At 38.9% G+C, this 26194-nt stretch overlaps 1 protein-coding gene across 1 annotated transcript in view; it reads right to left on the reverse strand.

The window, feature by feature from the left end:
* The window catches only part of ralyl (RALY RNA binding protein like), a gene marked incomplete at both ends in the record, with an annotated part of 62797 nt that extends 38919 nt beyond the window's left edge, over window positions 1-23878 (reverse strand). Inside the window, one exon of the mRNA XM_080514929.1 lies at window positions 23623-23878. Within this exon, the coding sequence (XP_080371055.1) occupies window positions 23623-23878 (256 nt within the window). The remainder of the gene's footprint in view (window positions 1-23622) is intronic.
* Between the last annotated feature and the right edge of the window lie 2316 nt (window positions 23879-26194).

Here is a 26194-nt window from a genome sequence, read left to right on the forward strand (position 1 = left end):
ACAACTCTCCTCTTGTTTGAAACAGGTTTAATTTAGATCTTTTGCAATCTTTATTTGTAGACTGTAACTGCACAAAAGCTTCAAAACAAGTACAGTCATAAATACATGTGGTTTAATAAAAGTTATAGGTTTCCCATTCCCTTTTTTTGTTTTTAATGTGGGTACTATTCAAAAATGTAATTAAACTTTATCTGTGCCTGTCTCATCCTATGTGTGCAATAATGTATAAATAATGACAACTCCAAATGTTTATCTTCATCTTCATGCAAGTACATTCTGAGAAAGTCTTCATATAATGTATTACCTCTATATCAAACATGAAGGACTTGACATTTTTAGAGAAGAAGGCACATTGTGTTCTTTCAACAATGTCTTTTGGTGCAAAATCCGTCCATCTACTTTCTATACTGGGCATTGTCTATACAGTTGCAACAGTGGTAGATTCAGGATTGTTCACCAGTCGATCACAAGTCAATCACACTCACTCCAAATCACTACGGACAATTCAGGATAACCAATTATCCAAAAATAGATGTTTCATTTTGCTTGTGGGAAGAAGCTGGAATACCAGGAGGAATTTTGTTGCAACCCAAAATGTATTGGCATCACAACGTCATGCTTTATGTGACAAATTTGCCCAAAGGTTTAGAATCCCAGTCTGCCACAGTGTTTCTCTTCAGGGCTAATGTTGACAGCATGCAATTTTCACAAGTTCATCCTCACAGCATGACTTTGATACTAAAGCTATTTTAGTAGCCACTGATCTCTGTTGAATCTCTGACTATTGGCTGTAGTCTCAGTGTTGTTATGTTCACAACTAAAACAGTGAACCATAGTGAATTAATTAAAAACAAAAAAAACCTTTTAGTTTTATGATTTTTATTCTATGCAGGATGCAGGATCATCCCCCAGGCCGTATGTTTTACACTCCGATTAGACCCAATGATGATTGATTTTGCACAGTTTAAAATATGCAAAAATGGATCCCACGTTTCCACATGATGCCTAAAGGTTGAATCAGATGCTTTGGATGACATTCAAACTGTAACATTGTTGATATTGACTGGATTTTCAATAAAGAAAACTGATACTCCAAATGTGTCCTCTCAGGAGTGACTTTCGTTGCCACATAAAACCACAGCTGGTGTATATGATATTGATAATATGATGATACTTTTGTATAAAAGCTTTAAGTGTGAGTAGTCCTAAGCTTGTAAGAGAAAGGAAGTGTTTTATTTTTTAATCATAGCTGTTAAAATATCATCAAGGTAAGAAGGGCTCTTGGTTATTCTTTATCGAGATTTTGTTCTCAGAAGTCTGTGATCGACTTCAAAATAATTAATATCTGAGAAATACAACTATTAGATATTTATCAAAACATTAAGTTAAACAAATATGATTGTAAAATACTAATTTCCTTGTAAAACACACATAATGAATTCAGTAAACATCAATGAGTGGTCAGAGGCCTTCATGCACTTCCGTTATCTATAAAGTAAACCATTAAAAAGAAACTTAAGGGGTCATTGTCTATGTGAAAAATGCAGAGTAACATGTCAACATTTCACAGTGATAAAAGATGCTTGAAATAGTTAATTGGAATTAATTGTGGATATTTAGAAAAATCGAAGTCAACTAAATGTTAGCAGCCCCTTTTTTCAAGAATGAATCACAATTATCTAACTGTTTGATTTTTCAGTTGTTATCAGTTTGTGAATCAGGGGCAAAACCTACCACAAACACAGGTATCGAAAAAATATTAACTGCAATGTAATTATCTATATTTTAATGTGAGAATAAAAAAAAAAGTGAGCCTAGAGTGACTATTCGGACTTATCATTTGTTCTAACTTTGAGTTTTGTTCTATCATTTGATTGGGTTTAGCTGAGGTGAATACAAAAGGGTCGACATTAGTGGCAGTTTGGGCAGCGTCCAGCAGTGACTTTCACTCTTCCAGCAGTCTTCCACGGTAATACTACCTGTAGCCAGGACTGCCTAGAGAAGCAAAAAATAATTAAAGATTATGCTCTATTTTCATTCTTTTTAGGCTCGGTAGTCCTGAAATGTATTTGTTTTTCTGTTTGGAGTGATTTAATCTTCTTCTGTTCAGGTCGCACTTTGTTTACAACATTGAAAGAGAACCTGACATAAGAGTCAAGTGTTCATAGCAACACGTCTCCTCTCTTTTGAGGAGATATTATTCTGTGAATTAACACACTGCTTTCAATCATCAGCTAACTACACTCTGCTGCAATGTTCAATCTTATTGTATTTTTAGATGTGCAAAAAAAAAAAAAAAAGTGTTATATTACGCTCTCCCTCCCACCTCTTGAGAAAAGGTGCATCTCATCTTACTTGCAAAGGCAAATGTGTTGCTAAGGAGACAAGGATGAGGAATCAGGACAGATGTTGATTTTGTATGATTCATTTCACGATATTGCTTTATTATTGTGTGGGTAGAAAAATACAAAGAACTTTATTTATTTCGGGTTTTTTTGTTTTGTTTTTGACCTGAGACGAATTGAGCATTGGAAACAAACAACTTTGAAAGCTTGGCGCTCATGGAAGTAGCAGGAGTTCAATCAATATGGCTCCTATGAAGCTGCTGCTGCTCCGACTTGCCCCAGAATGACAAATGGTCTTCTATGTGTTTGTACTTCGAAACTTTGGAAAGATGAAATCCCTCAGAGAAGATTTTATGAAAAGGGCAGAATCAGATAGATCAATACAAAAGATATATATATATAAACTTATTCGCACTTTGGGGTGCAGTTCAGAGTTGTTTTAACAATGTCCTCTAACACAATGAGACTTTATTCGTTCTACATAGCTGTATTCTTTTAAAAGATGAAAGCAAGAAATATGCATAAACACATTACATTCACCAGCAGTGAACGATGAAACAAAGCTGTATTTTAAAGTGTGGGGGGACCTCTGCTGTCCGCCGTGGTTTAATACAACAGACATCAGCGAGCCTGTATCCTCAAAGCAATTCATTTTCTTCTCCTTTTGAATATAATGTTGGCATATTTCTCTCAAATTAATTTTTTCCATTCAAGGACTGGTTTGTTTAATATCCATTTTAATTTAAAAAGGACCTCTTGAAAACGACCAAAATACTACATTTCTGAGCAAGGATAGATTCCTCATTTAAAACACAATAAAAAAAAAATAAAATAAAAAATGTATTGTATTGATTTAATGTTCCTTACTGAATCAGGCTGCTGCAACATTGTGGTGAATGGCACGGGCTGTTCTGATAATGACATCACATTTTCAGTTTGTTTTAAAAATTTTAAAAAAGCATCCTTTGATATTGAATAAAAACTATTTTCACAATGAATACGCGAAAACGGCTGTGTGGGTCATTGTAATTCAAATAAGGGCACTCACTTACTTGATTAAAGATATTTTATCTGCACAGTGGGCCAATGAAGTCAACCTGAATGAAAGCTTTACAGAAAAAACCTTATATGAAAGGTTTTTTGTTCTCACTGTGTGCAGGTTCACAGTTCAAAACATGCATTTAAAGTAAATTGGTTTCTGCATAGGGATGAATGTGACTGTGTGATTTTCTGTATCTCTGTGGTTGACTGGTAACCCTGATAACTGTTTATTATTTAATATAAATTATAGCTCTCTTATTGTATGCTGAAGGTTGAAGAGATTTCAAGTATTTCTTTCATTTGTTTGTATTGCACTTTGGTAAGATTCTCATTGCTGTGTTATGAGTTTGCACAGTGGATTTGGAGAGAAGCCAAATAAACCCATTGCAGAGAAACCACCTGTGTCTGCTTGTGCAACATGAAAAAAATAAGCTTGCTTTGGCTTCGGTCCCAATTATTTTGTTAGAATCTTCAATATTGGTGTTTGAGGAAGAATACAATGCTTCCACATCTTCCTTAATGGACACAGTGCCACCAAACATAAGAAGTTTCCAAATAATTTATAGCCACACTCCTCTTTCCTGCTATCCTGCACCTTAGGACTGATCACATGTATTGTAGTTTATGTTCTAATTGTACAAAGTGAAAAAGGATAAGATGAATGCAATTCTCAACAACTGGAACTGAATGTTGCGAATTCCTGTGGAAGAACATAGATACCCCCTGTTTTTGAGAAGCTTGTGAAGTCTCAGAAGGACTCAGCACATCATTACCCCTTTAAAGATGTATAGAGCTCTGTAGATTGTCTTCTGTCATTTGAAACACACGGCCTGTTAACAAATGACCCTCATTTATGACTGAAATTGAGGCAAGCAGAAGATGCCCAGGAGGCAGATTTTCTACATGATAGATATAAATCTGCTCCAGCCATCACATCCCATTGGCCTATAACTTAGATCCTGTCTCAGCTCATTAGACAGCCACTGCTTTTGGCACTGAGTGATTGCAGTAGTATCTGGCGTTTCGACCAATGGCACCGCTGAGCAGTCTGATGGGGAATGATGTCTAATCACTTTGGTAATATGTTGTTTATGAAGCCCCAAACACCCAAACATGGATCTAAGCTAATGTGACAAAACTGGAAAACAAAACAAACCCCCGAAGAGGGAAAAACAGATGGATGAACCCTCTTGAGGTATATGCATGCAGATTATTTTCATTTACTCAGTGGTCATGTATTCCTTCCTTCCATCCATCCATCCATCCATCCATCAAGAGAGAAAAAGGGCCCCTTGAGGATTTTTTTAGAGTAATTTCAGCGGGACAAAATCTGAATGAATGTATCACTGAATGTGGAACATAGATCTAAGTTAAGCTACACTCTTGTTGCTAGTCGTCACTGTATAGATTAACCCCTGTGAGCAAAAACTGTAGGAAGCATCTCATCATGCCTCCAACATCCCTCCACTGCCAGGAGTGATTGCACTCCAATCATAGAAAAAGAAAATTGTGCACTCTAGTGGAGAACAGGCAGCACGACAGCAAATGCTGCTTTCCACTGAAGCTGTTTTTTGTGGCATATCGCTTCCTTTCTTCTATTCACTGCAGAAACAATATTATATAAACATGTGGCTGAAAATAAAAGTGGGCTGATTAAAGAAGCCATGATGATTTTATATGCACAAGTAAAATTTCCTGCCTGACTGATTAAGTCCCACATTTAAATGAGTCTGCCTCTGATACTGTTTCTTTCTGTAATCAGTGTCATTGGGTCTGTTTGGAGAATTTGTCACCAAGTGTGTTTCCATAATTTCCCATTTAAGGAGATATCTCTCTGTGTTGGCACATAATTACTTTGCAATCTAAATTCACAGAGGTGATGTAATATCATTTCTAGAGAGGATTTAATTACCTCATGACATTGAAGTGTTTTATTTCTGGAAATTAGAGAAAATATGTATTCAGGTGGGTTTTTCTGGTTTTCATAGGTGACAGGAGGCTTATGTTCTGCTCCGTTTACAGTAATTTAATTCTGCTTACAAATAATCATGCTGACCAAAATCATACCAACAAAGCTGTGTAAAATACACATATATTCACATATTTTAAAAAGCAAACAACCTACATTATGCACAGACATCTTCAAGGCTCAAGTCAGAAAACACTCGACATTATCAGTAAGTACATCCTATAGATAGATAGATAGGGCAGGGTGAGTGGGCTCCTTGGTGATCCTCAATGCCCTTGACAGGCAATGTTTTTCTGCCAGGTCCCCTATTGGTTGCAATGAGACCCCAATGATCCTCTTGGCGGCCCTCATCACTTTCTGCAGTGCTTTTTTGTCAGAGGCTGTGCTGTTCTCATGCCATAGAGAGATGCTGCTGATGAGGACACTCTCTATGGCTCCTCTGCAGAACGTGGTGAGGGCTGAATGTGCTCAGATGAGTTCTGTTCAGATGCCGCAAGAAGACCAGGCGCTGATGAGCCTTCATGGCGATGGAGGAGGTGTGTAGACACCAGGTGAGGTTGTTATTCGCATGCTCACCCAGGAATCTAGTGTGCTGCATCATTTCCACTGCAGTGTCCATGATGTAAAGTGAAGCGTGCACTGGCTGTTTCTTCCTGAAGGTGATTACCAGTTCAGACATTTAGGATCATATTGTTCCCATCACATCACTCCATAAAGGCCTTCACTTCCTGTCTGTAGTGAGTCCAATCAGTTTTTTTTAGGCTCAGACACTCACAATACTGTTAATATTTGCTATCTATCTATCTATCTATCTATCTATCTATCTATCTATCTATCTATCTATCTATCTATCTATCTATCTATCTATCTATCTATCTATCTATCTATCTATCTATCTATCCATGGCAAGATATCCATTCAGCCTAGATTTAGACTCCTCTCCACCATTTTTCTCTGATTTGCTTCTATCCTTTCTTATGTCACTCATTCTCTCTCTCTCTCTCTCTCTCTCTCTCTCTCTCTCTCTCTCTCTCTCTCTCTCTCTCTCTCTCTCTCTCTCTCTCTCTCTCCATCTGCCAGGGTCAGCAGAGTGCAAAGAATCACATTAAGAAGTATTCAAATGTTCAACCAGTCGCAATTGCTATTCATACAAGCATTAAAGGCTGCCAAATCTAATTCAGCTATGACGCTATCAGTGCCACAGTCGCTCACCCAGTCAGCAGAGATAATACAAACCGCACAGGGTGGCGAGGGTTAGAAAAATCCAATACGCAGACAATAATGTCTCCTGGATGTAATGGAGCCACAACTGAGTGAACCATTGCCCACTGAACAATTTCACCCAGAGAAAGGTGGGGGGGGGAGGAGAAAGCCAGGCTGATGGATTTCACTTCATTTCTTATTCTTCTTTGTGTATCTGAGATTAACAAGGCTGTAAATTCTTTGACACGAGGTGAAAAGTGGTACCCGTGAAGAGAAGAGTGATTAATGTCCGAAGGATGATAAATGGCAGATTGTCAGCTTTGCCTTTCAAGTAAAGACCTCCCTGAGACCAGAGTGCACTTCATAAGTATTGTTCTGACTGATTGATTAGAAATGGGTGAAGGCGTGGAGGTGATCAGCATCTGTAATGTTCCGTCTCAGGAGACCCTATTGCAGTTGCACCTGCTGTTACTACTGCATAAGTTCACTCTTTTTGTTTTGATGCAGATCAAGGACACAGCAACAAACAACACTAAACTTTTTCCAATTCAAAAACTTAAATTTTAGCCCTGTTGTCAACACATTGAGAAATATGTCAATTAAAGAGATAACAACCATCATAGTTATATTAATGCATGTAAATAAAATCTCCTGATCTATTCTAACATTAGCAACAGTAATGTTTGCTTCCTCACGGGTGCATGGTCACAGTTAAAACAGGAAGCGTTCTAAAAGATTCTTCTCACTTCTCTAAAGTGCAAACTCTACTTGATATTCTCCTCTTGTCTGCTACTGTTTGGAAGAAAATAGCTATCATTAGGACCAGCCTTTCTCAGTGCATAAGACCTCGGATTGCACTGAGAGAATCATTTCTATGCCGTACAGAGCATTCTGCACGAGCAGATTGCACAGCCCCGAGCTGTTGCTCAGAAACTAACGCACATGACAAGATGAGTTTGTGAGGACCATCATCAGACCAAATGATTTACAGACATCTGGCCAAGAGGGCCCCAAGGTGATAGTGGATAGTACTCATGTTCCTGTCTGAGTCTGGACTTGGTCGCTTTTCTTTTTGGAGTTTCTATGTTCTTCCTGTGTGTGCTTGGGTGTTCCCCTGGTACTCCTCACATAGTCCTAAAACATGAGTTAATTGATGATTGACCGTGAGCTGGATAAAGAAGTGTAGACGATGAATTAACAGGCCTTACCATTCAGTCTTGTAAGGAAACAGCAGGGTAGATGATTTAAATGAAATTTAAAAAACTAAATCAAACAACCTCCCCCCCAAACAACAACAACAACAACATACAAGTCTATCTACATTGTTTGCTTTTTCTCTAATTAATAGCACTGTCAAAAGCTGCTTACTGCAGCTCCTGGTGTTTCTGCCTTGAATGAAATAAGTAAGTTAAGATAAGTGAATTTCCATTCATCAATCATGATTCATCTTCTGAACCTGCTTTATACTACATTGATTCATCCATCTTCTTATATCTTTGCATGATTTATATCATATTAATTGTGCATTGTGAGAAAATATTATTTATCTTATTTTTTTTGTCCCATTTTATCATTTAACCTAAAAAAACCTCACTTTTCATACTCAATGTGATCCATCAGAGATACAGTGACACAGATTATAATGGTCAATTCCATTTTTTAAATATTTGAAATTATCCTTTTTTTTTAAACAATCCTGATAAAGTATATTAGTGAATGCATACACATATCTTCTTGCAAGTGATTAATAACATATCCTTAATTGACAGATATTGCAATTTATTAATAAGAATGGAACATTAACCTTTCAATTGTTACTTCCCTTTTGTTTGAATAAATTATTGCCTCCTAATCATAGATGTAAAAATTGTGGTAACCGATCAATGACATTTTAATATGATCCGATCTGTTTTGTATCCAATTAATATAAAACATTCTGGACTCATAACATACTCAAATGTGTGAAACATTTGTTTGTTAAGCATGGAGAGGTAGTAACAGCTGAGTACCACAGTGTGGTGCTCAGTGACCACAGAGTGAACAAACTGCCTGCTTAGGCTTGAGACACACCACATCCTATGACACATACATTCCACATATGAGGAGATGAGACTGATGCTGTCTTGACCCATCAATTCAAACCAAATGAACACTTGATGAACTTCCCCTTTTGTTTTAACAAGCTCTTGTCTCGGCTGAGGCTCAAATTCCATCTGACAGGACGGCTCCCTCAAGTCAAAGCAACGAAGGCAGCCTATCTTCCCCTGTTAGATGAGGTGCATAAATACAGACAGAGCTCATTAATAATTCTGTCACACAGGTAGGCTACAGACACAACGATGACACTTTACAGCTCAAATCCTAGGACTCATCAGCTGCAACAGTCCACTTAGATATGTTTGCATACTCTGCTCCAAAACTAAGAGGCTTAAGTCTTTGGTGCTGATTTTACATGATGTTCCACTAAGCTTGTACATAGTGGTCCTGTTTTTAGTAATACTCATCCATCCATCATGTATTACATATAATTTATTTTCCTCTAGCACAAGGACACATAATCTTCTTGTCATACTCATATACAAAATGGACAACCACCATTCCTGCTTTTATATAATCATTGGTTTTGGAGGTTGTTTACAATGTCTTGCTTTCCAACCAAGGCTACCGGCTAATAAGGATGTGTGAACAAGCCACAAGGAGTTGTCAAGGTCAGGACTGCTCTTCAAACCAGCTGCCATCTCGTGAAAGCAGCCCCAACCCTACCCACAAGTGCATAAAGCTTCCGTTTGTGAATTCTTCCTCCGAGACACATAGCAAACATCTGTGCGTTACTCTTCCTCTCCTTCAACAGATGCAACACGAGTGTGGTCATTCTGTCAACTCAGTACAGTGCGCACCTATTAATGAGGATGTCTTTGTTTGCAGCGACGCCACTCTTGTCTGACGGGAGTTTCACTGAGTGAGCAGGCAGTTCTGTATCTTAATCAAACTTACAGCGATTATGTAAAATATTCAGCAGATTTTTTACATTGAGGTCATTTTAGGTGAAAGTCATTCTCCCTTGCTGATTCCCCTAATTAAATCTATAGCAGTCACAAAATGAGGAGAGTCTGATAAAGGCAAATCAGCTGAGTTTGGGAAAAGACGTTTAGGCTGGGAGATAAATGAGATTGTACAAGAAGGGGCAGCAGAAATATCAGGATGATGTACTGGATGCTTCATGTAATGGCTGCATATTCAATTAGACAAATGTTTGTGAGTGGATCTTTTGTCGGGAACAAATCTGTGCCCTCTCAGTTGCGGAATAATCTGTCTAGCTGCTCCCCCGCTCCCTAAAATAGCAACTAGCTTGAGGTCTAGGAAGGCCAAGTGGACAGTTTTGTCATGCACTGCTGCTCTAAACAGTGCTTCAAGTACTTTGGAATGGTTATGGCCTGACTGTAAACTGCGACTGGATGGTGTCAGTGGGGTTACTTCTGGCTGCAGTTCGTGCAAAAGCATCGGATGCGATAAAACTTGAGGTAGTTAACCGTCATTGCGCTTTGTGTGACCTTTCACTGGACAGAGGAGCCCAAAGCCATGTCTGGTCCTCCAGCTGTGAGTAAGAATCCCACAACTGAGTCACAAGCCGTCAGCTTTGCAGTGAAATTAGGACGAAGCAACGAGGAAAGAGTGGGAGCAAAGTACCATGAGAGCACGAGGAGATGGAGGGAGAACGAATGCTAAGTCAAATCAAGAAATGTGAGAGAAGAAGTAAACAAATGAGAGCGCAAGATATTGCTTAGGGCGAGGTTACAGGCTATTTGGTACTGCTATTTTGTTTGTACAGTCCATCTTCATTCAGGGAGTGAAGTCCCTGCTGAGTCTGTCACAATGCTCCTTAATCCACGCACTAAGCAGAGGGAGTCAGAGGGGTTATGCCAGAGAGCACTGTGAGCACGAGTCCACTGAAACGCTCCGGGGTCGCAGTAATTATCACTGCATGTGTAACCACAAGTCACGAACCATTACTCACACAATACGTCACCTTTTATCACCCGGATTTCTCTTTTGTCGGAAGCCTGAGGTGCACATCGACAATTACGGCGCAAATTAAGAGACAGACATGACTGACTGGATCAATTATTATAAAGTGGTAAAGGGCAGATTTTTCCATCCGGGGCCGGTGGGGGGGGTATGTCAGGTCTGTTATTAAAGTCTGTCTGTTTAGCTGATGCTCAGCATAAAGGTTGCACTGCAGTGGTCTCTGTCATGGCGAGGCTCTGCACCTGCCGGGAACAACATCGCTTCTCTTATTGAAGCATTATCTCCCAGCATGCACAGTGAGAGCATCTGAAAGAGCACTAATCCTACACAAAAAGCTCATTACTCTTGATACACAGACTTACAGATAAAGACAGGCTTCTTGACTTAATGTTCTTATTATCTTATCATGACCAACATGCATGTCTACTCTACGATCTACTCTACGATGACATGAAAGTGCAGCTCTCAGTTTCAGCAAATGATCCATTCGTGTTAAGCCCATCCAATCTGCATCAGCATGCTTCAAACGTAAACCTATTCTCTCAATAGGGCCAACAGGCATATTCAATTATGCACAAAGAACAATTATCCAACCACTGTGTTCTTCCTGATTGGTCCAGTGCTGCTCCCCCTGCTCCCTCTTCTCTTATAGATGGATGTAATATTAATGAACACATCCAGGATGCTTGTTAGGCTCAAAGTTAATCCTGCCTCTCACTGTCCACACAGCTCATCTCAGACTGGGTCCCCATAGGTCTATTTACTAACTGCTATCAGCTAACAGGATGCATGGAGGCTGCAGGGATCCTTGGCGAGCTTAAAGAGAGAAGCTCAGCCTCAGATTCTGAGGTGGTTGATTGGTCAGCTGGAAAATATGAAGACAGGAATGAAAACGGATGTGTCTTCTCCTGAGTCATGTCAACATCAGAGCTATTCTTCTGATCCTGATCCTCTCACGAACAGAAGCCAATGTAGTGGTTTTGCAGAATAAAAGCATACATCTATTGACTATGGTTTTATTTCACTTTATTGACATATTTACTGAGTAGCCTTTCACAGAATTAAATTTTAGTCGTCCTTGAGTGCATTGAGTTTTTGTTTACCACAGACTCTGCTGTGGTAAAACTCATACCAAGGCAGTCCAGAGTGGGTTTTATACTATTGAATCCCATCTCGCTGCAGATTTTGCTGGTCATCCCATTGATGGCTATGGGAGGAGCGAGCCACAGGAAATGTTCTCCATGTCCTCCACTTTGGCTAGTGTCAAGCTGTCACTGCTACGACGCAGGACAAGGAATCAGTGGATAAAGGTATGCAGCTGTGACTGTTGGGATGTGGATGTTCTGACAGAGTTCACTGATTCCGAGAGGAGATGAAATTTCCATATCGGCAGAGTCTGCTTCTCCTTGCTGTGTGACATAGTTTACCAGACCTGAGGAAACAATCATCTGAACACATAGTTTTGTGAGAGAAGCCATGGTTCAACCCGAACTGGATATTTCTTCTTTGCTAAAAAGATAAAAACTCAGCTTTTTGTTTCTACACGAGAGGGACATATCTGTACAGGAAGCCAGCACCTGTCTAAAATAATTAAATAGACATTGAGTAAACCATTTAATTGAATTTCTCAAAACTGAGGATGAATAAAAAAACATGTATTCACTGTTGAGTCAAAACATTCTGACCACAATGCTTAATATTATGTGCTCTACTTTTTGCTGCCATAAAAGTGCTTACACAAGGAAATTGTGCTGTTGTATCTGGCATCAAGATGTTAAGGCCTGGAAAGTGCAAGGTGGTACCTGTACTTTGCTGGTTCAGTGATTTTTGTTCCCTTTTGTTCTTACCACTAACAGAAACGTAACATTGCAGACCGGGAACACGTGACAACAGATGCAATGTTGAAGATACAGAGACTGAGTCGTCCGGCAATCACACATTGGCCCTTTTCTGACAATGTTGCTAACATTTCTCAGTTTTTCCTGCTTCGAGCAAACAAATCAAGGACAAAAATGGTCACTTATTGCCTAAAATATCCCACCCACTAACAACTGCCAAGATTAAGATTAAATCTGTGTTAATTGCTGGTTAATACAGAAATGTTATGGTTGAATTATTATTCGATATGTGTGATGGTGATTTAATTTTTTTTGATGAAAATTTAGTAAAGAATTTAAAATATGTTGCTCCTATGCGATAATCATACAAATTAAATGAACTGCTCTCAGTGCATAAATCAATCGTATCATAATTAAAATGCAGACACCTGCAGGGAGAACATGTATAAGCAGTGAAACAAGCCTTGCCTGTACACATGAACATATGCTTCTGTCCCTCAACCCCCCCCCCCCCCCCACACACACACACACACACACATGTACGCACACATACCATCCATAAATACACACACAGATTGCTGAGGCCCACTGAGCATGGCGCCCTGTCTCTGATTCACAGCTCAGTGTTTCTCTGCTTTCTGAACCCAGGTTTCTAATCAGAGAATTAGTCGCCGATTTCTCTGCCAAAATCCACACAGTAATCCATCTCACTTTGTCCACACTGTGGCTCATGCCCCACCAAAGCATTTGTCAGTACATATGAAACAGAGAAAGAGGGCATGCGATAGAGAGAGAGACGGAATGGGGATAGTCAGAAAGAAGAAAGAGATCCTGGCAGCTGGGGAAAATGGGATTTTTGAGTATCCTGTGTGGCTTTATTAAAGCCTATTAAATACGCAATGAACAACTTTAAGTTTCTACTCTATTGTTTCAATATGGTCTTATTCTCTGAAAAGCTTGGATATATCTGTTGCCATGCAGGCCACACTGCTGGTGGCATCATATGGCTGTGAGCCTGTTCTACTGTGTACCCGATGTTATGGATGCTGTTGTCAGACGCTGGGTCAGGCTAACTGCGCATTCAATGTCCGGCCCCGTCTCTCACTGTGTGATTAATGAGGGAGGAGACGGACAACCAGGATGCATTCTAATCACCTACAAGGACAAGGGAAGATATGAGAGGAGAGACAGAGAAGAACTCAAAGTGCAAAGAGAAAGACAAAGATTATATGTTGATATTATAGTTTGCTTGCAATGCTTTTGTCAGGGACAAACCTGAATTCCCTGCGGTTTTTCACAGATACAAACACAAATGATCAGAGAGACTGAATATCCTGACAGCCTCAGAAGCAAACGCAGGGACATGACAGATAGAGAGGGGCCTTCCGGGGTTAGGTTTGGCAAGGTTCATTCCAGTGGATCAGGAGGAATTGGCCCATCTCGTTGCACACTGCAATACCCGCAGGGCCTCTCACTCACGATTGTTCATGCTTCTAAACCTGGCTCTCAAAATAAAGTTACTGAACTGTGCAGTTATTGTAGACATAGCTAGAATTATCTATGCAAATTTCAAAGTGAGTGCGAGCCTGTGAATACTAATAGCGAAGGATGGGAAGAATTATAGCAGCCAGGTGGAGACAACGCAAGAGGATTGGTTTTGAGAGACATTAAAGGAAAAAAAAAATCCCCCTCGATATTCACTTACATTTTTAAGCTTGTGATATTCAGTAGATTCGAGGAGTCAATTGTATTTTGTGAAGAGTTGCAATTAGTTTTAAAATCTCATTAGCTTCATTATTTCTTCCTGTGAGTTACATATTTTGTGATTGATTTTGAGTGTTGTATTTCGGTGTGTTTTTTATTCAGCTATCCACAGACAAGTAATTTAAAGTTAATTTTATGTCATGTGGTGTGATAGGCAGTCTAATAAACCATTGGGTGCAACGTAAGGCGACTATGAAAAGAGGTTTGGGGTAGTTGGGGTGTGTGATTTGAACCGTTTCCAAATGCATGAAACTGGAGGAAGGAGGTAAAAACAGCACAATCTTAACTCTTGGTCAGCATATTACAGAATAAAGAAAAGCCAGATAGCAGATGTTCAAAAACACAAAGAGCAAGCAAAGTAAAAGAAGAAGAAAAAATCCCAAATCAAGAGAACGAAGCAAATAAAAACAACAACTAAAACCTTAGGGTAACACCAGAAAAAGATAACAAGCAATGAAGAACAAGGAAGAACAAATAAGCATAAAAAACTGGTAACTGGAATGGGAAAAGGCAGGTTAAAAATAAACATGAAGGTCTGACTGAATGGTAAGATGCACATAGAGAGGAAACTATTCTATTTTAACCCAGATTTAAAATATAGTGCATAGATACTTGATTTTATTTTTTACATTTGTGCCAAAAGTGGCCATCTGTGCACCTACAGGTGCTGCTAATCTTAAAATAAGTTGTGATCAGGTGCATTGTTATCTTAAGGCAGCAAAAACAACTGGGCTATTAACCAACTAAAAGCAGATGGTGCTGTGTTTATTTTAGATGTTCGTACCACAAATTATACATACTCTACTAATGACACACAGCAGTTGTGCCCAAATTGGGCCTAAAGTTGCTCACTTGCTTTCAAGCTGGTATTTTTTTTGGGACTCTTTCTGCTAAGTTCATAAACTACCTGCAGCATCCTGGAACAGCAGGATGTTTATGTGCACCTGACATATAAAAAGAGACAGTTGTGTGCATTATGCATGTAGCACAACTGCCGCTGTAAATGATCAAAGTCAGGTGTAGCTACTGGATAAGCTAAGATCTGATAGCAGCTCTATGTATTGCACTTTATTTTAGACAAGTCAGCTGTCACCCATTTACTGCTTGTTAACAGTAGTTGAGTGCGTGTTCCCACGATTCTTCAGAAAATGCATTCACAATGGCAGTGCATCAGGATACTTAGCATCTTCTTAGATATTTCAGAGTAATTTCTTTGAACCACATGTTGTACTGTCCACTCGGATTGTCCGCCAGTGAAGCAGCAGATTCAATCTGCATAGTTCAGATCGTCACTGCTATTAAAAAGTGTGTTAAAGATGACGGTAACAGTGCGCAGTATGTCACAACTAATAGCTACAAGCCTCACACAAGCCAAGCTAGTGTTATAATAAGTGTACGTCATATTATTTTGGCCAAAAAATTGTAAAAACAATAATGCAGCAGAAAAATCTACCAAAGTTAACAAGCAAGTTGATTAATTATGCAATACCTCTGTGTACCACAAGGTGATATAAATATTTACTTCACATTTCTTCTTGTATTCAGTAGAACGTCAGAACCAGCAGTTGCCAATTGCAACACAAGCAAGAAACTTTTGGTAACAGCAAATTACCGCAGCTTTAAGGAACAGCCACTCATTACTGCTACCCAGTGTGCTAAAAGTGTCTCTCTTTGAAGCATATAAAATGCCCCTTTAAATGCTGATTTAAAATAGTTTAGCTTTTATAATCAGCAGGCTATACTGCACAGCCAGAAAGCCATCCATCAATCTTCTGTACTGCTTTAATCTGCGCACGTTCACACAAGGCTGCAGCTGATCACGGCAAACTAAGGGTGAGTCCAGAGTCTGGACAGTTCACCGGCCCATCATTTTTTTTTAGGATCATCCTTTTAATTTCATCTCATGTAACTATTTTACTCTTCCATTTTATATGTAAGTTTCAGCGTTTCTTCAGCTGGGTCCAGTCCTGGCAGTGCGCCCACTCTGACCAGGCAAAGTGCAGGGGTCCATATGACAGGCCTGTAGCAGTGATGTGGATTCCTCTGCTTACTCGTGTTCATTGTTGGTCCCTCGGGTCCCACCATAGATGGCGCCTGGTACAGATTGTCCCAGTGACGATGGTCCTTAACAGGGTTTATCTGTCCTCAGCTACTGGATTTTTGAGTGGGACTCTTTTTAAATCGCATAAAGCACTTTGTGCTACATTGTCTGTATGGAAAGTGCCTTCTAAATCCAGACTGATGGATTCATTGATTGGTGTATCTGCAGTCTGCCAAACTGACAAAAAAAGTGACAGAGCACAAAGCATTTGAATTGGCGTAGTAGAGTGGCTTCACACTATTATGGTAGAAATACCATAGCTCATATTTTATCCAAGCTCCCAGTAACACTTGAAAACTTACTTAGCTCAAATTATGTTCCATGCATTAGCAGCAAGGAGAGAAACATATGGTTTCAGAAAGCAAATTCCAGATTCTCACCTAACGGGAATTCTATGTTCACTTTTTTATGTTTGATGTTCTGGTGGTTGTGACAGCATCATTTTATGAAGACCTTCATACAACACTGAACATCAAAATGGACCAAAACATATGCCAAGTTACTCAGATAAGAGTGTTTGTGGCCACACTTGAAGCAGCTCTCCTCGCGCATCCTCGTCACTCCTGTCCCCGCTCATTCCGCTCCTCCTTTCCAGTATAGTTTACTTTCTGTGTCCTGTGCTGCTTGCTATGCATCATGTTGGCCCAAAATGACGATTGATTGCAGTGCCACTGCCTTTGTAATCCGCTTAGGATGGATTTTGCATCTAAATCACTTTATTATTTATGTGCCTAACTCTTGCCAATGCCATTTGGAGGCAGTATGATTGGTGATCCATCACACATTATCCTTCAGTGTGGTCATTAATATTGTAATGGGATGGACCTTCACCATGAAACTTCCAGGTAGACGTGAATGCAGATCTCAACATGGAGGGTCAGGCTACTTCAGATGGGAGTCAACAGAAAGAAGATTATCTGGTGTAGTCGTTACCAAACGGACTCTCCAGAGATGTTGTTAGTTTGCCCTCACTCTGCTGCCTCCCTGTCTCTGCTGTTCTCTTCCTCTCCTCTGCTCCCAGGTTGCAAAGCAGCTTGTATCTTCTTATATTGCCTCTCTTAGCAAAGTATATGATGTCATTCTATCATTGTCCTTCTCCATCAGGGCTTCAATCACCACCTGTCAATCACATGTGTTGCCTCAAGGCAGACACACACACAGGCACACAGTGCCACATCAGGACAAAGTTGAAAGAATCCAGCATTCTGAATAAGAAAAACAAGAAGGACAGATGCTCATTTTACCACATGAAGAGCTATGACTCATTATTTCAAGAGAATATGTCAAAGAGATCTTATGCAAATATATTTTCATAAAATTTGTTTTAACCCCCCCCCAAGTGTAATTTCAACTACTATACATAGCAGTAAATGTTCAGATGGAACCATGGCCACAGGCAGTCTGTGTACTGTACAGGCTCTGAAAGTCAACATCAACATGATCTGGAGGCTCAAGGAATGCTGGGACAGCTCAGGGCGAAATATCTGTCATTCGCTGTGTTTGTGGAGGCCCACCGAGTCCAGTGAAGAGTGTGGAGATAGATCTCCGAGGGTGAAGAGGGAAAGGGGTTCATGATGCCTTCAATCATAATGCCACTGTGAGTCACAAGGAATTTCCCAGTCAGCTTTTAGCCAGAGGGGATGGAGCGCACAACAACTCTACACAACAGAGACGCAGAGAAATATTTACTATCAATGTGGCTATGCCACCGAGGAGCGATTGAACTTATTATCACTTTCTCTGTGTGATATTTCATGTGCAAATCTACTTTTGACAACCTCAGAACAGACAAAGCCTCAGGCCCCATTGGTAATCCCTGCCGTCCCACAAAGGGTTTCCTGGACCCCAGGATGGGCGGCACTGAGCCACTTAGTTAATATACACCAGGTTTTAACAATTCCCCAGGATACGCTTTGACAATTTCTAATTGATAGTTAGATAAATGAACATTTTCCGATCTGGCCGTTGTCTTTGTGCCACCTTTATGTAATGACATTAGCAGTGTGACTCATCCTCATATACTGTTTCACTGACTTCCTCCCTTTATTTACATTGGATAAAGATGTTGTTTGAGTTTCTTTGTTTGAGTTGCGCAATTGTGGTACTGTTGGCAATTTGATGAATAAAATTGACATTGAAAAAACTGAGATATTGAAGCAACTCTGTCTCTGTTTATGTTGAAAGATAATTATGTATTTGTAACAGTATTTATAGGTTTACCAAAATTAGAGTTCAAAAATAGGAATATATCCCTATATTTTGTTTAGATTTCCAAGATAAAGTATTGTCATAAATTGAATTGTGACTCCAGTCCTCTCCTGTGTATTATATTGCCAGATTTATAGGACCTAGTAGTTACTACCACATTAAAAGTGTTTGCAACCAACTTGAGAACAAGTAATGAAACCATTTAAAAATATACAGTGTTGACATTGACAGTTACAAGTATTGGAATGCTTGTTTACTCAGTTTAAGCTTGCAAGCAGTTACAGTTTCTGTCTGTTCCTACACTTGAACAATGGGCTTATGTATTGAGTGAAAACAACTATAAACGATGGTACATGTTTAGCACAAAACAAGAAGACAATTAATTAACGAGCTGATAAAAGTAACTCATGCACCCATTAGTTTACTCCAGAAGTTCCATGATCCCAAAAACAGGTAAAACACAAAGACTTCAAAGTGTTTTCATAAAGTTGGCAAAGAATGACCTCTTATTTAATGACTGTTAATACACAAGCATATACATGTCTTTACAGTTTCATTTGAACACACTATGGTTTTCTATGCTATAGCCCCATGAGAAATATAGAATAATATATTCTGGCTACTCTGAGATATTCTTAGGCATATCACACCCACTTTCTAAATGCTGAGCTTAATTTTAAGTGATAATTACAGTTATTATCCCACCCGATGGGATGCAGGAGCCCAGTTCACAGTTAAAACACAGGTGCAAGACATTTTCATCAGAATAATGACTGATATCTTATAATTGTAGGTTGGATTTTGACCAGTTAGTTATGTAATTAGATCCTTGATCCACATCCACTGTCCTCACATGTTTGCACTGCAGGTCTCTTGAATTTACCCAGTTGTTTTGAAGCATGTTTAAAATGTTTTGGCACCACAGGAAGAGTGACAGAGGAGCATTTCTTCATCTCTGCTTTGATTTAAAATTCAACATCTGTGCTCTTGAGGTGCTTTTAGAGAAATGTCTTCAAGCTTGCAACTCTGAATTGCAGAGTGATAAAGGCCACGATTCAGAATAGCATCACACATACTGTTATTTAGTAATGATTGCTGTGCTCAGAAACGTAGATATGATCTCATGAACTCCTATTCACATTTGATAGGGTAATGAAGCATCTATTTTTCATTTGGTGGCAAGGCAACAAAGGTGCTGCCAGCTGTGCTGTTATAGAGTTTCTTTTAATTTGCTTTTTCATCCATAAGCATGCGTACACATGCGCGCACACACAAAACTCAAACTTTTATCATTAAAAGCACAATTTAATACTCAAATATATCTAAACCGGTGTGGGCTCCTACATTCTGGGTCTCACATTTATCCCGGGTTGGTCAGACCCTGCAAGAGTAGCGTACTTCCAGTTTTTGTGCATCTCAAAGGCAGAAATATAGAAGACACAAATATGAAAAGTTAACCCAACATTATGAAATACAGTGTATTCACAACCACTGCATCTGAACTGGATTTGATCAGTGGAAGAATGATCATTATTCATTATTCTGCTGCTGCTCTCCCCAAAAGCACACTTTACAACGGTTTCACTGCTTTTGCTATATTTCCTACAGGGGGCAGAAGATCGATGGAAGAGTAACAGACAATGGCAAAAACAACAAGATATTTGAGCAATGTTTCTTCAATAACAAAAACAAAATATGATATCACTAGTAAAACTGATGTGCAACCAATTTGCGGGTAATATACCTTTAATGAAGAGTTTTCAAACAAGAAACCTGATTCTTTGCACTGGTCATTCCCACATCTGAATTATGTTGCCTATTCATTTCTCGGCCATATTAATATGAAAAACATCAGCTTGGAAAGATGAGACTGAGGGGGGACCCTAATTGTCAATTAAGGTGTATCTCCCAGTGTACTCTTGCCACATGACTTGCAGATTGAGTGTCAGCAATGTGGCAGGATTGCTTCATTCCGAGGTTGCTGCGGAATGAACACTAGAGCACTTTCAATTATGTTTGCTTTCTCAACCAAAAACAAGCAATCACACATGAAGAGAGTAAAATGATTCTACAGCAAAGTTACAAATAAATCCAAACACTCTTATTATAGATATGGCAAAGTGTTAGGTAATGGTTTGGCTCTGTCTGCTGGCGGACCTGGTTGAAATTATATTTTAATAACCGATGTGTTTTTTTCTGCTTTTTTGCCGATTGCAAAACCCATACTATCAAGCTGAGTGACCTCAAGTACAAAAGTGCTCAAGCTTCCATTAATCACACGAGAGAAAACATCATCATTAATTGCTATTCATGTTTTGTCTCGATGTGGAAAATGTGTGAAAAGGAAAATGTTACATTTCAAAACATTTTAATCAGCATTTGAATGGTGCTATATATTCTCACATCTGAAATCTCAGGTCCATTTAGATTGGTGTGTCCAGTTAATGCAGAGGAGATGCAGCACTAGATTGAATTGAGAAAACTTCAACTTCTTGTATAGCAGATTTTTAAATGTCAGACCGTAATGGTGTACGACGAGGAGCTAATTGAAGCAATAGAATGCAGCCTAATTCGCCACCCTCCACTGTCAACCTGCAAGCTCGCAGTCCGCGTTCCCTTGACGATGAAGTTATTAATGTCACTCTCCGTCTCATGGAAGAAGTGATGTCATCGGAGTTCTGATGCCAAATATCAAGTCCATACGTTCTCTGCAGCAATAAGATAGATAATTATCAAGTCCAACTCCCTGATTGAATATCCATTGTGTATCACTGTCGGTGATGAGTGAAAAATCAAATCTCAAACTATTCACTGTTCTGTCACACAGTGATATTTGCAGGCCTCTGTTTGCGTGACACAGCAAATATGGAAGAGCCCGGCAGATCCATTCAGTCATTCATGCGTCCACATATACAACATTTCCTCCTGGTTCAAAGTCTGTGTGTCCCAGATTCGCTCTCCACCACTTGCGAAGTTTGACACTTCCTCAGTGGAAACGCTGAGATCAAAATATGTAGGAAACATTAGAGCCACACATACACTTGTACACTCAGTTCAGAGTGAATTGTAAAGTAAGTCAATCACAAGCACCGGTCTCATCATTCCGTTTATATTGAAATGTTCAACTTTATTTTATTTCTGACCTCCATGTTGCAAGATTGACATGTAAAAAAAAAACCTGCAGTGTTTGTCACCTCAAGGCCCACAGACTGTTTTCTTTGGGAAAGTAATCCTGTATATTTCTCTCCTCGCAGCTGGCGAAGGTAAATTTCCAGAGATGTCATATTAAAAACAGGATTGCTTTGGAGGGCAGCGCAATAACATAATTCTCCACACCGGTCAAATATCTCTTCATAAAAAGTAATGTGTTACTGTTTGAATGAATGATTGAATGGACACAGTGATTTGTTCTAATGCTCATCAATGTAATTTTTCTTGAACCAACATGTTTGTACAATTTGACAGCACAGCTGGTAAACACTGTAAAAAGAGTAAAGATCTATCCACGAGCACAAACATCCATCTCCAAAAATATAAAGTGGTAACCTTGAAAATGAATTCAAAGTATGTTGACCATACAATATCAGATCTGTTGTAGTGCAGAGACTGACGTAATCATAAATAACTTTTGTCTTTGCTTCCACAACGTACCATCATTTCTAAACATTTCACACCGATAAACAATTTCAGCTTGATGTCATGACACACCTTTTAATTCTTGTGAGCATTAAATAGTACTTCTGCTACTAACCACAAAATCAAATTGTGTTTGACTGGCTTCTTATTGAAAAGATATACATGCATAGTACACATTCACTTTTTTTTGGATTATTTTTGCTTATTATTTTTGAATCGAAGCCCCCCGAATGATAATTTTTTTTTAAATATATAGTTTTTACAAAAGAGAGGCACCACGACAAGTAGAAATATTAAATTGGTAGTTTTGGTTAGTTTACTCTTTTAAACTAGTTTTTTTGTGCACAAATGACATGTTGAGGTGTTTAAGTTTCAATAGCAAAAAACAAGACTTGAAATAACTTAGTAATAGCTAATGTTAGTCTGTACATGTGTGTTTCTGTATTTGTTTGTATCCCTCCCAAAACACTACCCCCCCCCCCCCTCCAAAACATTAAAAAGAAAAACTCACTCCAATTAAAAGTTAACAGCTGTGTCTAATATAGGTTTTTTTTCACTTCGCAGTGAGCTTCCAAACTGAAATGCTAAAACTGAATCATTTAATCAAAAGGTTTCCTCCCTATAGGTGGGAGTATCCAATCCGGATCATTTCAAATTCATTGGAATCTTGGAATCTGCTGTGCTGTGTCTTTGTAATTTTACCCCAAGTCTTTACAAGATATTTAATAAAGATAAGGCCTGAGACGACGGCCTTCACAAACACAAGTAATTCCACATTCAAACCTAAATGGTAGCTTTGTTTCCTTCTGGGCATAAACTCAAAATGCACATGTTTTTTTCCCAGAATGCTCCTCTAAATTTTCTCACATTGTCTAGAAAGTTACCCTGTGACTCAAATCGTTCAATATCTCAAATTTTGTGCCTCCTGCCCATAAGCAAAACAAGTGTGAATAAAACAAAAACTTTTTTAAAAGCAGCCACAAAAACAACTCACTACAAAGTGTAAGCACAGTAGAAAATCAATGCTTGCACAGCATATTGCAGCTGCATCCCATGTTACTTAAAATATTCAGTTTGGCTCTAAATAATATGTCACAAGAACTTTGGCATACTTTCTGCAAGTTGCTGCTTAGGAACTGTTAAAATCAAACTGTGCTCACATCTACGTGCGGATCAGTTCAAGGATTCAGCTGAGATTCTTCTCCAAAACACTGTGACAACAAACACAGACACTTCAGCATTTAGGAGCCAAGGGATGTTCGAAACTAAAAGTCTCAGAGATGCCGGAGGCATTTTGTGTTCCCAAGAGAGACAATCCATTCCCGCGGCAAAGATCAGGCTTAACAAAACATTCTGTAGTTCAAGGGGAAAGTTTTTTGTGAAGTGCAGTGCAACTTGCATCTTACTTGCCCCTCATAAGTTCCTAATGACATTTGCATTGCGAGCCAGTGATGCAGAAATACTTCACAGAGGAGAAGACAAAGTACTCACCGAGAGGCTGTCCAGCGATGATGCGGGTATTCTCTCCCGCCACAGCAGCTCGGGCGTTCCTTTCGTTTATGTACTGTACAAAGGCGTAACCCTTGTGCACGGAGCAACCCACAATCTTTCCGTACTTGGCGAAGATGACCTCTATGTCAGTCTTCTTGACGATGGCTGTGTTGAGGTTGCCGATAAAGACTCTGGAGTTGAGGGAACGAGGGTCATTCTTGTTGGTCACGTTGCTGGTCTGGGTTTTACCAGTCATTCTCCTCCAGTGGCCCTCCTGTGAGATGGACAGAGGTGGGGGAAGGGGTGGGGGGGGGGGAGCTTTAGAGGTTGGACGGGCCAACTCCAGCTAATTGTCTCCTGAAGGAAATACAAAGCCCCAATGTGTTTGCTATTGAACAGACATGATGGGCATTTGAAAAATGTCCTATATTGTGATTAATTTACTTTTCTTTATAAATGCCATTTTTACCTGCTTTGATGTGATACTTACCGTATTGACAACTCATGTCACGTGATCATGGATTTGTGGTGCTGTTAGCTCAGTAACAGTGTTTCTGAATGTTGGACATGAACTGATACTAAGGATGCTAACAAGGGGCTGGTCACCAATTTATTGTCATAAATAGGAAAAATACAGGAGATAATTATAAAATATAACTGTTAGATATTGGAGAAGAGGTAGGATTGGATAAGTTTATTTCTTCCTACTTCTTTTCAGGCATGTTAATCAGATGTATGAGGTGTGTGTGCGTGCGTGGGTGCGTGCGTGTGGTTGTGTGTGTGTAGGGATATTGGTTATATATGTGATTGCAAAATTTTTTTGAAATGTTACATGCCTGAATGAAATGAATAAGAACAATTTAAATAAATGAATAGTGACATTGTTGCATAATTGCAAGAGCTAATACAAATACCTAGAAATATGTTAGCAATTCATACTTTAGTCCATACTTTAGTATTATTCATCGTTTTGGTAACATTTGATAATATTTTTTAGGCCACAAAAACTGGTTTAATTTGATCTCACTAAACTGAACATCTTAAATGTCATTAGGCGGATTTGTTGCATTATACCAAAGGTAATGCTTTGGGGCCAGCGTGTGCAGCTATGTATGTGTGGAGTACTCTATAGCTCGAAAATGCATTTAACATTTTTTCTGAAAGTGAAATGATAATAGTGACAAAGTGTATCTTCAGGAAAGTATTTTCTCATTTCACTTGTGTAGTAGTTTGTACTGGATCCAAGAAATAGACTATGGCTGTTTATGGCTTTTGTGGCTGTTATTACATTAAGTTTGACGTATCAAACGAGTGCACAATGACAAGATTCCATAAGTGAGATTAACGTTGTGTTAATGAAGATCTAATGGTAAAGACCTAACCTATGAGCCATTTGCTGAGGGAAGTTTAAGTTTTGTTCTTTGTGGTCCAAAAGTGGAACACATGAACAGTGGTTGTGGGAAACACAAAGATCTGGAGATTAAGATTCTTCATTATTTGTTTTAATGTATTTCTTTCATTTTTTTTAAAGTGTTAATGTATTCTTTAATTAATATATATTATATTTCTTTGTGAAGCTTTTCTATATTTGTTTAATTTCTTTGTAAAGCACTGTGAATTGCCTTGTTTTTTAATGATACTTTATGAATAAATTTGCCTTTCCTTGTCTTGTTATTTTTTTTAACAATTCTTAAAAAAAAAAAAAGCAAAAAAACAACACACTGGGGCACTGTGAAAAAATATCATTAGTTCTTTTTTAAGCTGGTCAATCAGAAATACACACACAGTATACATAGTTTTACCATAGTTACCTTACTTTATGCAGCAAATACAATGTCCCAGGTCACTGGCCAGTCAACTGCTTACCTAAGCCTCATTTGGCATGGTTGAAATGCTACCACTGGATGGCTGGATGGGAGCATTAGAAAGAACAACAATATGTGGATGTCGCAGCAGTTTGCTCTGCTTTGTGAGAAACCAAATACAGTAGCTGTCAGTTGCGAAGCTTTGCTATCTCAATACCCATATTGTTGCTTCTCTAATGCTTTGTGTGTCGTTTCACTGATCACCGAATGCGTGGGCTGTAATTCCTGTTACAGTCTTATTCAGACTTTTTTATGCTGTCAAGTTATCAGCATACATTATCCTTTGCTTTTGTATCTTCCCCTGCAATTATTTCCAAGTGACCTTTTCATGGCTTGGATGTTAGTTTTTTCTTCATTTTTTTTTTTTTTTTAGGAAAGATGATTGGCTGTAACGTCAGGGGAATTATGATTACCCAAGGAAAGGATGCACACTCATGAATGAATATTTAATTACAGTTATCATGAAGCTGATCGACAGAGAGATAAAAAGATATATCCCACATACTTTGCATGACCTTTTTTGCTTGATTTTGTCCATAATACAAGCCCATTGTTTTGTTTCTAGAGCGGGAAAAATCCAGGCTTGAAATACAATTTATATTTCTAAATGGATTACACTTAGTGCATTAAATCCTGTGAAATATCATGAAGAAAATACTGAATATTTAATATTTTTTCCTGTTCTTAGTCTCTGTCCCTGACACACA

The sequence above is a fragment of the Blennius ocellaris genome (genome assembly GCF_963422515.1).
Source record: "Blennius ocellaris genome assembly, chromosome: 19".
Classification (NCBI taxonomy): domain Eukaryota; kingdom Metazoa; phylum Chordata; class Actinopteri; order Blenniiformes; family Blenniidae; genus Blennius; species Blennius ocellaris.